The sequence below is a fragment of the Pantherophis guttatus genome, chromosome 10 (assembly GCF_059756535.1).
Source record: "Pantherophis guttatus breed Tessera chromosome 10, ASM5975653v1, whole genome shotgun sequence".
Taxonomy (NCBI): domain Eukaryota; kingdom Metazoa; phylum Chordata; class Lepidosauria; order Squamata; family Colubridae; genus Pantherophis; species Pantherophis guttatus.
Genome location: NC_142072.1, coordinates 4,287,338 through 4,303,758, shown reverse-complemented (window position 1 = coordinate 4,303,758; position 16,421 = coordinate 4,287,338). Strand labels below are relative to the sequence as shown.

Genomic DNA, 16,421 nt, shown 5'->3' with positions numbered 1-16,421 from the left:
GTATTTATAGAAAGACGGCAGCTCCGATCACGCTTTCCTCGTACAAGCACGAAGCCGAAGACACCAGCCTGAAGATGACGAGTGAGACCTTGTCAAAACGTCGCCAAGATACTCTCCATCTTACACGGGAAAAGACCAGAATACACCAAAACTTGCATGCATATATATATATATATATATTGCATGCATATATATATATATATATATATTATATATATATATAATCTCTGCACATGCAGAACTTCAGAGGTCTACTTTGGCCCACCCTTCCCAGTGCAAACTACGCAATAGGTTATCCTTTCTTGTCTCTCCTTTCGCAAGGGGACCAAAGCAATGCCAAGCTGGGGCATTGGGGAAGAGATTTGGGGAATCTCTGAGAGGAAATACAAGAGGATTGCTGCTAGATTTCCAGTGGTCTCCTCACGAGATGGAGTGAGGTGGCAGACATGTTAAGATTCTGCCTTAGTCATTTTAGGTGGTGTAACCACGCAAAACAAGCCAAAAGTGAGAGGAAGTTCCTGTGATCGGTGTAGCATCACCCACACCCCTTGGGTAACGGCTCTTCCTTCCTTCCCGTCCTCTGTTGACAAAAGCAGAAGGGGTTAGGATCTTTATCACATCAACACCAAGGGGTGCTAAACCACAAAGATCTCAGAAGATCCCACTCCTTGTTCTCTTGACTTTACCTGGAGGACTAAGAATCCATGGAGCCTTTCAGAAGCCGTCCGGGATCTCAAACAGCTCTTTTTCTCGCAGGTCAGTCCAAAATAGCAAACTTTCTTCTAAAACCTCTTGGAGGCAAGCTGGCATTGCCTATTTTTAATTACTCTTTGGGATGTGTGCATAAGCGCTGCCCATTGATTAAAGACATCTTACTGCATCAGAATGATTTTTGCCGGATTAGCGCATCTAACAAAATTAGTATATATTTGTATACGGCTAAATGGGGGGTGGGGGTGGGATGGAAGAGATTGTTAGCATCCTTAGATGTCAAATATTTCATGTTCTGATAAAGTTAGAGAAGAATAGACATATGAATAGAATAGAATAACAGAGTTGGAAGGGACCTTGGAGGTCTTCTAGTCCAACCCCCTGCTTAGGCAGGAAACCCTTCAGACAAATGGTTATCTAATCTCTTCTTTAAAACTTCCAGTGTTGGAGCATTCCCAACTTCTGGAGGCAAGTTGTTCCACTGATCCATTGTTCTCACTGTCTGGAAATTTCTCCTTAGTTCTAGGTTGCTTCTCTCCTTGATTAGTTCCCACCCATTGCTTCTTGTCCTGCCCTCAGGTGCTTTGGAGAATAGCTTGACTCCCTCTTCTTTGTGGCAGCCCCTGAGATATTGGAACACTGCTATCATATCACCCCTAGTCCTTCTTTTCATCAAACTAGACATACCCAGTTCCTGCAACCGTTCTTCATACGTTTTAGCCTCCAGTCCCCTAATCATCTTTGATGCTCTTCTCTGCACTCTTTCTAGGGTCTCAACATCTTTTTTACATTGTGGCGACCAAAACTGGATGCCGTATTCCAAGTGTGGCATTACCAAGGTATTATAAAGTGGTATTAACACTTCCCGTGATCTTGATTCCCTCTGTTTATGCAGCCTAGAACTGTGTTGACTTTTTGGGCAGCTGCAGCACATGGCTGGCTCACATTTAATACTTTTTTTTAATAAGACTTTTTAACAAATCTCTTTCTGTTTTGCTCTTTGTAAATTGCTCAGGGTAATTTACATTACACGAGGCGCAGAGAAAAGAGGAAGGAAATAGTGGGGAAAAATATTAAGATAATAAAACCAAAGAAAGGGAAATCAAATTAAGTGTGGTCTGCACCACTGCCATTCCTTGCCACCTCATTCTTTTCACTTACTTCTGCCATGCATTTTGTCTTCGTTTCACAAATGCACAGCGTACATATATTTACGCATTTAATCTACAAATTTAGGCACTCTTAATCATTTATTCCTTTTACATGCCAAGCTACAATCTTTACGCGTGATCCCTATGCCTATCCCAACTATCAATACCACTTTGTAAAGACCTCGCTTAGAATATTGTATCCAGTTTTGGTCATCACACTATAAAAAAGATGTAGAGACTTTGGAAAGAGTGCAGAGAAGAGCAACCAAGATGATGAGGGGACTGGAGACTAAAACATATGAAGAACGGTTGCTGGAATTGGGTCTGTCTAGTTTAATGAAGAGAAGGACCAGGGGAGACATGATAATAGTCTTCCAATATTTGAGGGGCTGCCACAAAGAAGAGGAGGGGGTGTCAGCTTATTCTCCAAAGCACCTGAGGGCAGGAGAAGAAGCAATGGGTGGAAACTAATCAAGGAGAGAAGCAACTCTCTCTCTCTCTCTCTCTCTCTCTCTCTCTCTCTCTCTCTCTCTCTCTCTCTCTCTCTCTCTCTCTCTCTCTCCCTCTCTCTCTCTCTCTCTCTCTCCTTTCAAGTCAGTGTTGAGTTCCAGCGACTATCTTTTCTTCGTAAAGATTTTTCAGGAAGTATTTTGCCATTGCCTCCTTTCTAGGGCTGAGAGAAACTGACTGGCCCAAGGTCACCCACTGACTTTATGCCTAAAGGGGTGGGGGACACACACTAGATCTCCCAGTTTCTATCGTAATGCCTTTACCAGCAACACAGACTGGCTCTCTTTTTACCAAGAGAAAAAAAAAATAGAGTAGACTTCGTTGCCTTTCCCTACTCACGAGATCCCCCCCTGGCCAGTTTTTCAAATCCTCAATCCAGTCAAAATAAGCTAACTAGGATCACCTAACCTGGAAAGCCAACATAGTCTTCTCACATACCATCAACTACTAGATCAGTGTTTCTCAACCTTGGTAGCTTGAAGATGGGTGGGCTTCAACTCCCAGAATCCAGCAGTATAATAGGGATTTGAACCGCCGAACTGCCAACCTTTCTGATCGACAAGCTCATTGTCTTAGCCACTGAGCCACCTAGTCAGGTTTACAGCCTGGTGCCTTTACCACCAAAATACTAGATTTTGTTGGTTGGTTGATTGATTGGTTGGTTGGTGGGTTTGTGGAGTGGCTGGTTTATGACCCCAAATAACTTGGCTGTTGGCTTGGGTCTTTCATTTCTCCACCCAACTTGAGAGTCTATCCCTTGTTCTCTTGACTCAAGCAGTGACATGCAATCATATGTCAAAAAATATGTCAAAACGCCAAGATGGGACTAGAAAGGGGAAGTCCAGCAGAATGGGCTGGACTGAACACAAGAGAGCATCCATATATGGAGTCCCCTTCTCAGATCTCCTCCCTCCTTTGATGGAGAACTTCAGGGTGGGGCATGGTGTGCTTAGCAAGGAGCTGCAGAGAAGAGGCTACAAGATTGAAATAACTTTGTGGTTTCCCTTCCTTTCCCCCTTACTTCTTTGCAGGTTGCATCCTAAGCTGCTTGTTGCAGCTGGTGTCAGCTCAGGAAAATTTAACTGTGGTTTCTGTTCCTGAAAACCCCATCGAGGGTCAAAGTGTCCTCCTGCATGCCAAGAATATCCGGCAGGGATTTGTGCGATGCGAGTGGACGCAGCCGTCTGGGGAAAACATCGTTTTGGTCTCCGATGCAAAATTCACCCCGGCTGATGCTTCCAAAGTCGTCGTGCTGCATCAGAATTGTTCCTTGACTATCAAAAATCTGAGGTCAACGGATCGAGGAAGGTACACGGTCAAAGTCACTCTTCCTCCTGCAAAGCAGCAAGAGCCAACAGGACCAGAGATCTATATCGGTTCCATTTTTCTGACTTTTTGTGGTAAGTTTTCAAAAGTCATCTAGCAGACTGTATTCACCCCGGCAATGCCTGATCTGCAGTCTAAACGTTCGGAGGTTTGCAAAATCTATTCTAAGCGAATTAAGCAAAGCTATGAAAGAACAACTCAGATCATCCTCTTTTAACGATCCCGTAATCCCTTGTGGGGTGGAGACTGGGCAACTGAATGGAGCTGAGTGTTTACTGGCTAGATGCCCTTCTTGTTGCCAATATGGAGTTTTGTTCAGCAGATATATACACATTGTGCCCAGAGAGAGAAATATCTGCCTCTACCTAGGATCGAACTCCCAGCCTCCTGATTGTGAGGCAAGAGTTCCACCTCTAGGCCACCACACCACTCTTTCAAAAGCCATGAATGATAAGCTTTAATTGTCATGATGTGGGAATCAGGAGTTACGGACACAAACACAGTTATGAGAGATTAAAACCAGTTTCCGACCATCTAAAGCCAGTGTTTTTCAAACCTCCCAACCTTTAAGATGTCTGAACTTCAGAATTCCCCAAATAAATAACAGAAATGGAGCTGAGTGTTTGCTGGCCGGATGCCCTTCCTGTTGCCAATACGGAGTCTTATTCAGCAGATATAATCTCATTGTACCCAGAGAGAGAAATGTCTGCCTCTACCTAGGATCGAACTCACAGCCTCCTGATTGTGAGGTGAGAGCTTCACCTCTAGGCCACCGCATCACACGAAATAATAACTGAGATGTACAGTAGATATTGTTGCTAGATGTTTAACCGCCCCGGTTAAGCATGTTTGCAAGCGCACGCTCAGTGTGTTATTTAACAGGCAGAAATTTAGCTATGGGTAGTCCTCAACGTACAACGGTTCGTTTAATGACCGTCCAAAGTTACAACGGCACTGAAAAAAGTGAGTGACTTTTGAGCGTTTTTCAGACTTACGACCGTTGCAGCATCTCCATGGCCACATGATCCAAATTCAGATGCTCGGTAACGGTTCATGTTTATGATGGTCACAGTATCCCGGGGTCATGTGATCCCCTTTTGTGACAAAATGGGGGACGCTAGGTTCACTTAACAACCGTGTTACCAACTTAACATCAAGCAGTGATTCATTTAACAACTGTGGCAAGAAAGGTTGTAAAAGGGAGCAAAACTCGCTGAACGCATGTCTCAGTTAGCCACAGAAATTTTGGGCAACAGAGTGGTCAATGCCTGGAATGCATTACCTGACTCCTTGGTTTCATCCCCAAACCCCACAAAACTTTCACCTTAGACTGTCTGCTGTCGACCTCACCTCATTCCTACGACGTCTGTAAGGGGCGTGCATAAGCGCACCAGTGTGCCTACTGCCACTGTCCTAATGTCCCCATTTATTGGTATCCATTTCATGTATTCATAATCATGTTTATACTTATATCTGTTATCTTATACCGTGCTTGACAAATTAATAAATAGAGAAATCTATATATATAAAAGCGAAAACCACTCACGCATTAATCACGAAATCTTCAGAACCGTAAAGCCTACAAACTTGAAATTTGCCACGTATGTTCCTCTTGGCTTCTAGGTGCTCGCTAAGAAAGGATTTTTCGAAATGACCATCAGATCATTAGTATTTCCTATATTATGATTAACACGCTCTGATGCGAATTAGTTAGATGTTCTACTCCCTCTCCTAACTTGAAAATAACTCTGGAGAGAACAGGATAGCATAGGAGAGGCTTCTGTGGGGCAAGTCTCGTGGGGAGAAGGGGCTAGAAAGTCTGAGGGAGAGACGGGGGTAGGATAGGAGAGGCTTCTGTGGGGCAAGTCTCGTGGGGAGAAGGGGCTAGAAAGTCTGAGGGAGAGACAGGGGTAGGATAGGAGAGGCTTCTGTGGGGCAAGTCTCGTGGGGAGAAGGGGCTAGAAAGTCTGAGGGAGAGAAGGGGATAGGATAGGAGATGTTTCTGTGGGGCAAGTCTCGTGGGGAGAAGGGGCTAGAAAGTCTGAGGGAGAGAAGGGAATAGGACAGGAGACGTTTCTGTGGGGCAAGGCTGAGGAAGAGATGGGGGTAGGATAGGAGAGGCTTCTGTGGGGCAAGTCTCGTGGGGAGAAGGGGCTAGAAAGTCTGAGGGAGAGAAGGGAATAGGACAGGAGACGTTTCTGTGGGGCAAGGCTGAGGAAGAGATGGGGGTAGGATAGGAGAGGCTTCTGTGGGGCAAGTCTCGTGGGGAGAAGGGGCTAGAAAGTCTGAGGGAGAGAAGGGAATAGGACAGGAGACGTTTCTGTGGGGCAAGGCTGAGGAAGAGATGGGGGTAGGATAGGAGAGGCTTCTGTGGGGCAAGTCTCGTGGGGAGAAGGGGCTAGAAAGTCTGAGGGAGAGAAGGGAATAGGACAGGAGACGTTTCTGTGGGGCAAGGCTGAGGAAGAGATGGGGGTAGGATAGGAGAGGCTTCTGTGGGGCAAGTCTCGTGGGGAGAAGGGGCTAGAAAGTCTGAGGGAGAGAAGGGAATAGGACAGGAGACGTTTCTGTGGGGCAAGGCTGAGGAAGAGATGGGGGTAGGATAGGAGAGGCTTCTGTGGGGCAAGTCTCGTGGGGAGAAGGGGCTAGAAAGTCTGAGGGAGAGAAGGGAATAGGACAGGAGACGTTTCTGTGGGGCAAGGCTGAAGGAGAGAAGTGGGATAGGATAGGGGAGGATTCAAGCTGTAAGTATCGATTTATGAAGCCCGATTACATAGTGAAGCACGGGGATCCAGCTAGTAAGTAAGTAAGTAAGTAAGTAAGTAAGTAAGTAAGTAAGTAAATAAATAAATAAATAAATAAATAAATAAATAAATAAATAAATAAATAAAATAATGGGATGTTCTTTTAATCTACTTGATTTGCAGATGAAAAACAAATCCGTATCAGAGTCGAACCCCCAAATCCCCTTGTTGGCCAGAATGTCAAGCTGACACCCGGAGGCATGCCAGCCAACCATGACCTCTGCCTCTGGAAACAAAAAACCAAATCTGGAGTGCAGAAAGAATTCCAAGATTCTGGAGAAGAGCCTCCAAACAAACAACAGAACCAGCAACAGAAGATCAAACAATACGGTTGTTCCTTGCACCTGAACCAGTTAACCGAGGCCGATTCTGGAAACTACTCTATTTATGTCGAAGTGTCTTCAGACCAAAACTCCGGCAGAGAAGGGAAGGGAACCAGAGAACAAATCATGTGCTATCGAAGCCAGACGCAGTTAATAGTCACAAGGAGTGGTATGTATTGTTTTTTTTTTTTCTGGTCACTGAACTGAGATGAAAATTAGAGCCCTCCTCCTCCCCTCTTCTTCCTCCTCTTCCTCCTTCCCACTCCCTTCTAGCACTGATGATGTTCCCTAGTTGGGTCATGGAACATCTGCAAGAAATCAACCAAGTTCAGAGAGCATGAAAGATCCCACTGTCCTCCTCCTCCTTCCCTCTTCTTCCTCCTCCTCCTTCCACTTCCTCCTCCTCCTTCCTCTTCCTCTTCCTCCTCCTCTTCCTCCTCCCCTCTTCTTCTTCCTCCTCCTCCTTCCTCTTCCTCCTTCCCACTCCCTTCTAGCACTGATGATGTTCCCTAGTTGGGTCATGGAACGTCTGCAAGAAAACAACCAAGCTCAGAGAGCACCAAGGACCCCAAAGTCCTCCTCCTCCCCCCCTCTTCTTCTTCCTCCTCCTCCTTCCTCTTCCTCCTCCTCCTTCCTCTTCCTCTTCCTCCTCCTCTTCCTCCTCCCCACTCCCTTCTAGCACTGATGATGTTCCCTAGTTGGATCATGGAACATCTGCAAGAGAGCAACCAAGCTCAAAGAGCACCAAGGACCCCACAGTCCTCCTCCTCCTCCTCTCTTCCTCTTCCTTCCTCCTCCTCTTCCTCCTCCTCTTCCTCCTCCTCTTCCTCCTCCCGACTCCCTTCTAGCACTGATGATGTTCCCTAGTTGGGTCATGGAACGTCTGCAAGAAAACAACCAAGCTCAGAGAGCACCAAGGACCCCACAGTCCTCCTCCTCCTCCCCTCTTCTTCTTCCTCCTCCTCCTTCCTCTTCCTCCTCCTCCTTCCTCTTCCTCTTCCTCCTCCTCTTCCTCCTCCCCACTCCCTTCTAGCACTGATGATGTTCCCTAGTTGGGTCATGGAACATCTGCAAGAGAGCAACCAAGCTCAAAGAGCACCAAGGACCCCACAGTCCTCCTCCTCCTCCTCTCTTCCTCTTCCTTCCTCCTCCTCTTCCTCCTCCTCTTCCTCCTCCCGACTCCCTTCTAGCACTGATGATGTTCCCTAGTTTGGTAATGAAACCTCTGCAACCAAGCTCAGAGAGCACCAAGGACCCCACAGTCTTCCTCCTCCCCTCTTCTTCTTCCTCCTCCTCCTTACAAACCCCACTCCCTTCTAGCACTGATGATGTTACCTAATTGGGTAATGGGACGTCTGCAAGGAAATAACCAAGCTCAGAGAGTAGGAAGAAACACACAGTCCTCCTCCTCTTTCTCTTCCCCTTCCTCTTCCCCTTCCTCCTCCTTCTCCCCCCTCCTCCTCCTCCCCTCTTCTTCTTCCTCCTCCTCCTTCCTCTTCCTCCTCCTCTTCCTCCTTCCTTCTAGCACTGATGATGTTCCCTAGTTGGGTCATGGAACATCTGCAAGAAAGCAACCAACCTGAGAGAGTTCAGAGGGCTTTATATTTCAACCCAGAGCTATAAATATAAATATTGGTGCTATGCTCCTACCTTGAAGTGACCTGACAAACTCAAGTTATATATCGTACAATTGCTGGCTTCTAAATCTATGCAGCAGTTCCATCTACTCTCAAGTAGTTCAAGAAAATCATCAGATGGAGCAGGGAGAACCACAAAGAAAGCAGGAAAAAGCACTGCAGGCCTTCTATCTAAATTTAAATACACTAAAAAAAAAATGCTTCCTGATACTTATAGTCACATCGGCAGAAAAATAACTGTCACTGAGTTCAATAGAGCATAAGGTGGCACATCTGGAGGGTTGCAGCCATGAAAAAATGCCTCTCCAAAGCTAATTAATCATAGTTAAATTTGCATTTCTCTGCATGGGGGGGGGTTGGGAGGTAGCCTTGGTAGTACAGTGGTCTAAGGCACCCTGTTATTAAGCTGATTATTAAGACCAGCTGCCTGCAATTACTGCAGATTCGAATCTCGCCAGGCTCAAGGTTGACTCAGCCTTCCATCCTTTCTAAGGTAGGTAAATTGAGGACCCAGATTGTAGGGGCAATAAGATGACTTTGTATAAATATACAAAAAGGATGAAGGCTATTGCTGAGCACATTGTAAGCCGCCCTGAGTCTCCGGAGAAGGGCGGCATATAAATCAATTTTTTTTTAAAAAAAAAGGTGGGGGGGGGACAACGTTTACAGAATAAGCGACAGTTCTGAGCCGCAGGACACATTTCTGAGAGCTTGTTAGTGGGTGGAAACGTTCCCAGAATGGCTGCCGAGGGGGAAGGTGTCTCTATCACAAAATAGTTGTGACCCAACAGCTGGTAAATGGGGGGAGCATGTTCTCCACCCACCCCACTAATTTTGTTATTTTTCTGGACGTGTGGATTTACTTCCAGACAAAAAAAAAAAACAGGCCGCATCTACCCCTTGTATTTATTGTCTAAGAATGCCAGTGGGATCCTCTCCCAGTAACAGAATGACAGAACAACAGAGTGGAAGGGCCCCTGGAGGTCTTCTAGTCCAACCCCTTGCTCTATCAGGAGACCTTATACCATTTCCGACAAAACGGCGGCCCAATCCCGTTTTAACCGCCTTCTGACCAGCAAAGTCGACGGGGAAGCTGGGCTCACTTAACGACCGGGTTACTAATTTAACAAATGCAAGGGTTCGCTTAACAACCGTGGCGAGAAAAGTTTGTGAAATGCGACAAAAGCCACTTTACAAATGTTTCACTTAGCAACAAAAATTTTGGGCTCAGTTGCGGTCGTAAGACGAGGACGGCCTGGATTTTTGTCCCAAAGGTGTGTGTGTGTGTGTGTGTTTTTTTTTCAAGAGGCAACTGGACTTTCTGGTTTTTCTTTGAAGACGTTTCGCTTCTCATCCCGAGAAGCTTCTTCAGCTCCGAGCGGATGGTGGGGAATGGAAGGATTTATATTCCTTGTAGACGGTCAGCTGGTCATTTGCATCCTTATTAGGAAGTCGTTGAGGCCATTTGGAGGTTTATCTGGATGTCCTCGGGGTCACCTGAGTGGTGCAAATGGGTGCGGAGCCTTCTTGGACCCGTTGAAAAAGATTATGTTGTAGACTGGAGATAGATGAGATTGTATTCCCTCCCCCTCTGTTGAGAGGGGGGCAAGTGGCCTCAACGACCCTCTAAAAGGATGCAAATCAGTGGTCGGTTCCGCCCGGTTCCGCCCGGTTCCATCGAGCCGGTAGCAGTGACGATATGACATCACCGAACCCCCGCGTTATTCTTACCTTTTATTTGGCCCCACCCCCAATCTATTGCTGCCTCCTGAGTCCCAGCTGATGGCTAGAGGGGAAAAAAACTGTTTAAACTCTTGCCGCTGGGCTTCAAAGGACCGTCCTACAGCTGATCAGTGTTAAAAGAAAACAAATGAGTAGACTGGTGCCTGCAAAAATACATGAGTAGACCAGTGCCTGCAAAAATACATGAGTAGATCAGTGCCTGCAAAAATACATGAGTAGACCAGTGCCTGCAAAAATACATGAGTAGATCAGTGCCTTCAAAAATACATGAGTAGACCAGTGCCTGCAAAAATACAAGAGTAGACCAGTGCCTGCAAAAAAACATGAGTAGACCAGTGCCTGCAAAAATACAAGAGTAGACCAGTGCCTGCAAAAATACATGAGTAGACCAGTGCCTTCAAAAATACATGAGTAGGTCAGTGCCTGCAAAAATACATGAGTAGATCAGTGCCTGCAAAAATACATGAGTAGACCAGTGCTTGCAAAAATACAAGAGTAGACCAGTGCCTGCAAAAATACAAGAGTAGACCAATCAGTGCCTGCAAAAATACATGAGTAGATCAGTGCCTGCAAAAAATACATGAGTAGACCAGTGCCTTCAAAAATATATGAGTAGACCAGTGCCTGCAAAAATACAAGAGTAGACCAGTGCTTGCAAAAATACAAGAGTAGACCAGTGCTTGCAAAAATACAAGAGTAGACCAGTGCCTGCAAAAATACAAGAGTAGACCAGTGCTTGCAAAAATACAAGAGTAGACCAGTGCCTGCAAAAATACAAGAGTAGACCAATCAGTGCCTGCAAAAATACATGAGTAGATCAGTCCCTGCAAAAATAAATGGGTAGATCGGTACAGCTCTGCAAGCAGTTAAAAGCCTAGTAGACCAGTACTTCTGTTAAATCCTAAATAATTGTCACATGACCATCAAGCCACGTGCACAAAATAAGCCACGCCCACAGAACCGGTAGTAAAAAAATTTAGAACCCACCCCTGATGCAAATGACCAGCTGGTCTGCAAGGAGTATAAATCCTTCCATTCCCCACCATCCACTCAGAGCTGAAGAAGCTTCTTGGGACGGGAAGCAAAACGTCTTCAAAGAAAAACCTGAAAGTCCAGTTGCCTCTTGAAGAAAAAAAAAAAAGCTCCGTTGGGACAACGGCGACCTGGATGACTGAGACGCGCCATTGACATTTACCTGAATCCTTGTTCCATGGCAAGATGTAGACAAGATGCAGATAGGCCTGCAAAACCTACCTAACACGGATTTGTCGTTTCAGGATCAGCTTCTCTGAAATATAGTGCAGGAATCATGGCTGGGGCTTTGCTTGGATCCCTCACCTGGGCCAGCAGTCTCTCCCTCCTGCCACTGCTCTTCGGTAAGTAGATCCACTGCCTGGGGTGGGTTGTGGGATGTGGTGAGATGAGATGCGGGGCAGGAACTCGGGGATCCAGAGAGAAGTGAGCGAAGGATTTGTTGGAAGAAATGTCCGTCTGGGTTCAGTTCCAAATGGGGAGGAAGATGCTGGAAACATGGAGGCTGCTTGGAAGGATGAATGGTTTAATGGTGAAGCATGATACCATTCAATATGCTTGTAGTCTTTCCTTCCTTCCTTCCTTCCTTCCTTCCTTCCTTCCTTCCTTCCTTCCTTCCTTCCTTCCTTCCTTCCTCTTTCTCCGTCCCATTCTTTCTCTCTCTCGTCCCTCCCTCCCTTCCTTCTTACCTTCATCCCTTCCTTCCTTGATCCTTCCTTCCTCTTTCTCCCTCCCTCCCTCCTTTCTTTCCCTCTCTCTCCTCCCTTCCTTCATCCCTCTCTCCCTTCCTTCCTTCCTCTTTCTCCCTCCCATTCTTTCTCTCTCTCGTCCCTCCCTCCCTCCCTTCCTTCTTACCTTCATTCCTTCCTTCCTTGATCCTTCCTTCCTCTTTCTCCCTCCCTCCCTCCCTCCTTTCTTTCCCTCTCTCTCCTCCCTTCCTTCATCCCTCCCTTCCTTCCTTCCTTCCTCTTTCTCCCTCCCATTCTTTCTCTCTCTCGTCCCTCCCTCCCTCCCTTCCTTCTTACCCTCATCCCTTCCTTCCTTGATCCTTCCTTCCTCTTTCTCCCTCCCTCCTTTCTTTCCCTCTCTCTCCTCCCTTCCTTCATCCCTCCCTTCCTTCCTTCCCTGATCCTTCCTTCCTTCCTTCTTTACTTTCTTTCTTCTCTTTTTGCTTTCCCTGCTTCCCTCTTCTTTTTTTCTTTCCTCTCCTCCCTCCCTCCTTTGTTTCTTTTGCAAGTTAACATGGGGAAAATCAGAGTTCCCAAATAATGCTTCCCAGGAAACAGCAAGAGGATAAATGTGAGTCTGTTCATTGTTCTTTTCCTTTCATTTTAGAACAATAGTCATCCTCAGCTTTTTCTGAGGCTAAAATGACCTTGAAACAAAGGGGTTAGGATAGGGACACCTGAAATGGGAATTGCAATTTCTTCTTTTTTTTCCCCCATAGGCGTGCTGTCGCCATTCTCTCCTGAATGCTGAATTTGGAAGCCGTTCCTTCCTTTGTGAGAGGTAGGTGTGTGTGTGGGGGACCTTGGAAGGGTTAGAATTCAACTCAATTCAGCTCAGTTTTGCCCAAATGTTTGAAGAGCAGCCTGCAAACCAAGAGAGAGATAAAAAAAAACAACTTGATGTCCTTCAGAAGAAGTTAACATTCTAAGAATTCCAGGATCTTCTTCAAGGGTGGAGTAGAGATTAAGATAGCAATAGCCAGTGGTGCCGGATTCAAGTAATTTAACAACCGGTTCTCTGGCCTAATTATTTCTTCCAACAACCAGTTTGCCAAACTGTTCAGAAAATTGACAACCGGTTCTCCCGAAGTGGTGCGAACCGGCTGAATCCCATCACTGGCAATAGCCCTTAGACTTATATACCGCTTCACAGTACTTTACAGCCCTCTCTAAGCGGTTTACAGAGACAGCCTATTGCCCCCAACAATTTGGCTCTTCATTTGACCGACCTCGGAAGGATGGAAGGCTGAGTCAACGTTGAGACGGTCAGGATTGAACTGCTGGCAGTGGGCAGAGTTAGCCTGCAATGCTGCATTCTAACCACTGTGCCCCATGGAAGGGAGGGAGGGAGGGAGGGAGGAAGGAAGGAAGGAAGGAAGGAAGGAAGGAAGGAAGGAAGGAAGGAAGGAAGGAAGGAAGGAAGGATGATAGCAATAGCCCTTAGACTTATATACAGCTTCACAGTCCTTTACAGCCCTCTCTAAGCGGTTTACAGAGTTGGCATATTGTGCCCAACAATCTGGCTCCTCATTTTACCGACCTTGTCTGAGTCAACCTTGAGCCTGGTGAGATTCGAACTGCCAAATTGCAGTCAGACAGATGCAGGTTCTTCCCACAGCTTTGGAAGTTCATTAGATGGTTCTGGATCAGTCGCTTTTTGAGATAATAGGATATAGTTTTGGAGATCTCCAGCTGAGCTAAGCCATCGACTTCCCTTTCTCGAAAGAGATCATTCTTTTAAAGTTATCGTTATATTTCACGTTCTTATTAATTACAGCAGTCATTTTAGTTGCAAACACTTTTATCAATAATAAAATAGCATTGTTATTTTTTGGGTTTGGCTCAAGGACCGAGATCGCTGTCCAATTGGTCCTGAATAATATTGCCTAATTAATATTTCGCTTTCTCCCCGCTAAATCTTTCTACAGGTATTTGCAGAGAAGAGACACACAAGTTATCCTGCGGCTGCGTGTGTAAAGCTGAACAGCTCTACGCTTGGATATTAAGCTTGATCTGATGCTGATTCCTTTTGAAGCTCAACTTCGCCCCAAACTGTATATTAGCTTACTTTGTTTCTGTTTATATGAAGAAAACCTTAAGTCACTCTCAGCTTTAAAAGTTGAGAACGTTTGCAACCTACAAAACAGCGGATGAATAAATAAATCTAGGAGTCAAAAAATGATGGCAGATAATCAAAATATCATAAAATGTTGTATTAAGTACCTTTTTAGGAAGTCGATGCGATGTTATCCAATTTGGAACTCAACAGAAAAAAAATCTATGGATGCCCTTTATACATTCTAACATTGCTCAAAATAAAATGTGTTTTTTTTCACTTGAATGAAACGACTGTCTAACGAAGAATTATTGGGTTTTTTAATGAACATTTCTGTATCGGATGGCATATGTTTTATGGGGAAAGGCACCTGACCTTGAGAGATTATTAAACTACAATCCCAGCAGCCTTTGCAACTCTAATTTACGACTGCTAGAAATTCAATTCCCAACACCTCCCTGTTTTAACCCTTCTATCGGTGGTCCTCCACTTACAACAGTTCATTTAGTGACCGATCGAAGTTATACAACAGCCCTGAAAAAAGTGGCTTTTCACACTTAATGACCATTGCAGCAATCCCCATGGTCACGTGATCAAAACTCATATTTATGACGGGCAGGGTCATGTTTTGCGACCTTCTGACAAGCAAACTCAATGGGTAAGCCAGACTCACTTAACAATCCTTAACAATTGGGGCGATTCAGTTAATAACAGTGGCAAGAGAGGTTCGTAAAATGGAGCAAAGTTCACTGAACAGATGTCTTACTTAGCAACAGGAATTTGGGTCGTAAGTCAAGGACTACCTATATCCGTGATGGCGAACCTATGGCACACGTGCCAGAGGTGGCACGCAGCGCCCTCTCTGATGGCACGTGAGCCGTCGTTCCAGTTCAGCTCTGCACACACCTCCCGCCAACCAGCTGGTCTTTGGGTCTCTGCCACACATGCACGGGGGGCAGGGGTGGGTTCTACTCACCTCTACTACCGGTTTGCAACCGGGCCGTGTGCACAGAAGCGTTCTGATGACGTCGGGGTCGGTGGGCGGAGCCTCCCACCAGTTTTACTACTGGTTCTATAGAACCGGTGCGAACCGGGGGCAACCCATCACTGACGGCAGGGCAAGAGACGTGCGGGGGGCGCACGCATGCACGGGGGGGCACATGCATGGGCACACGGATGCATGGGGCGGGACACATGCAGGGGGTGCAAGTGCATGCATGGGGGAGTGGGAGCCTTGGTAGTACAGTGGTCTAAAGCACCCTGTTATTAAGACCAGCTGCCTGCAATTACTGCAGGTTTGAATCTCGCCAGGCTCAAGGTTGACTCAGCCTTCCATCCTTTCTAAGGTAGGTAAATTGAGGACCCAGTTTGTGGGGGCAATAAGCTGACTTTGTATAAATATACAGAAGTATGAAGGCTATTGCTTAGCGCATTGTAAGCCGCCCTGAGTCTCCAGAGAAGGGCGGCATATAAATCAAATTTTTTTTAAAAAGTGGGGTGCATGCATGGGGGGCACGCACGCATTGCATTTGGGGGGTACTTTGGGCACTCGGTCCAGAAAAAGTTAGCCATCACTGACTTATACTATCTTTTTGCAACATTACTGGCCCTACCCAGACAACGAGAGAAAGAGTAGTACGAACAGTCAGAATGAGACGTAATTTTTTTTCCCTTTCCAGTCAGCAATGAGTTGACGTTTGAGCTGCAACCTAACAGTTTTAGGGACTTTCTCGATCATTCCTTAATCCGAGCTTTAGCACATTACAAGCATTGGCTCACAAAACCACCAATTCAGGTCGTTAAAAAAAAAAACATGCCATGCCTTGTGGTTACAAGAACATTTTGCAACGAGTTTGTGTGTGTGTGTGTGTGTGTGTGTGTGTGTGTGTGTGTACAAATATTGCAATCAGCAACACAAGGAAGGAATAGTTGAATTTTGAGGTTGCAAAGCCAACAGCCCCCAGAGCCGGAGAGAAAAATGTGCTTGTGCAAATACCTAGGAAGACTTTTGTGATTTTGGGATTGCGAGCTGAATGGTGAGTGAAATTTCTGCTGTTTTCAGGAGGGTCAACACCACCCTTTCCTGGGATTCGTGCCCAAGCTGAGAATTCAATAAAACATTCCAGTTGATCAGTTGAGATAAAATATATTTATTCAATCCAAGTTTGTCGAGTCAGATTGGGTGGGGACCCTGCTTTCCTTTTTCTTTCTGTAAACACAATTTATATGTGTGCATATATAAAATTTATATTTGCTGATAAAGAAATAAAAGGAGACTGGTATAGATCTACCGTATTCTTCAGAGTGTAAGTATAAGATATAAATAAGCTTTAATAGAGATAGATAAAAAATGTTACAACTAGAACATTATATTCATGGAAAATTTTTGTAATGGACTTGGCG

The 16,421-nt window shown here is 45.6% G+C and overlaps 1 protein-coding gene across 1 annotated transcript; it reads left to right on the top strand.

Annotated features, from left to right (window-relative positions):
* The first annotated feature begins 594 nt into the window (after positions 1 to 594).
* On the top strand, positions 595 to 14,308 carry LOC132712462 (pregnancy-specific glycoprotein 22-like). Its single transcript, XM_087876701.1, has 6 exons — positions 595 to 756; positions 3,404 to 3,772; positions 6,623 to 6,991; positions 11,480 to 11,578; positions 12,682 to 12,743; positions 13,891 to 14,308. The coding sequence occupies exons 1-5, from the start codon at positions 705 to 707 to the stop codon at positions 12,711 to 12,713; spliced, it is 921 nt and encodes a 306-aa protein (XP_087732827.1). The 5' UTR covers positions 595 to 704; the 3' UTR covers positions 12,714 to 12,743; positions 13,891 to 14,308.
* The last annotated feature ends 2,113 nt before the right edge of the window (positions 14,309 to 16,421 follow it).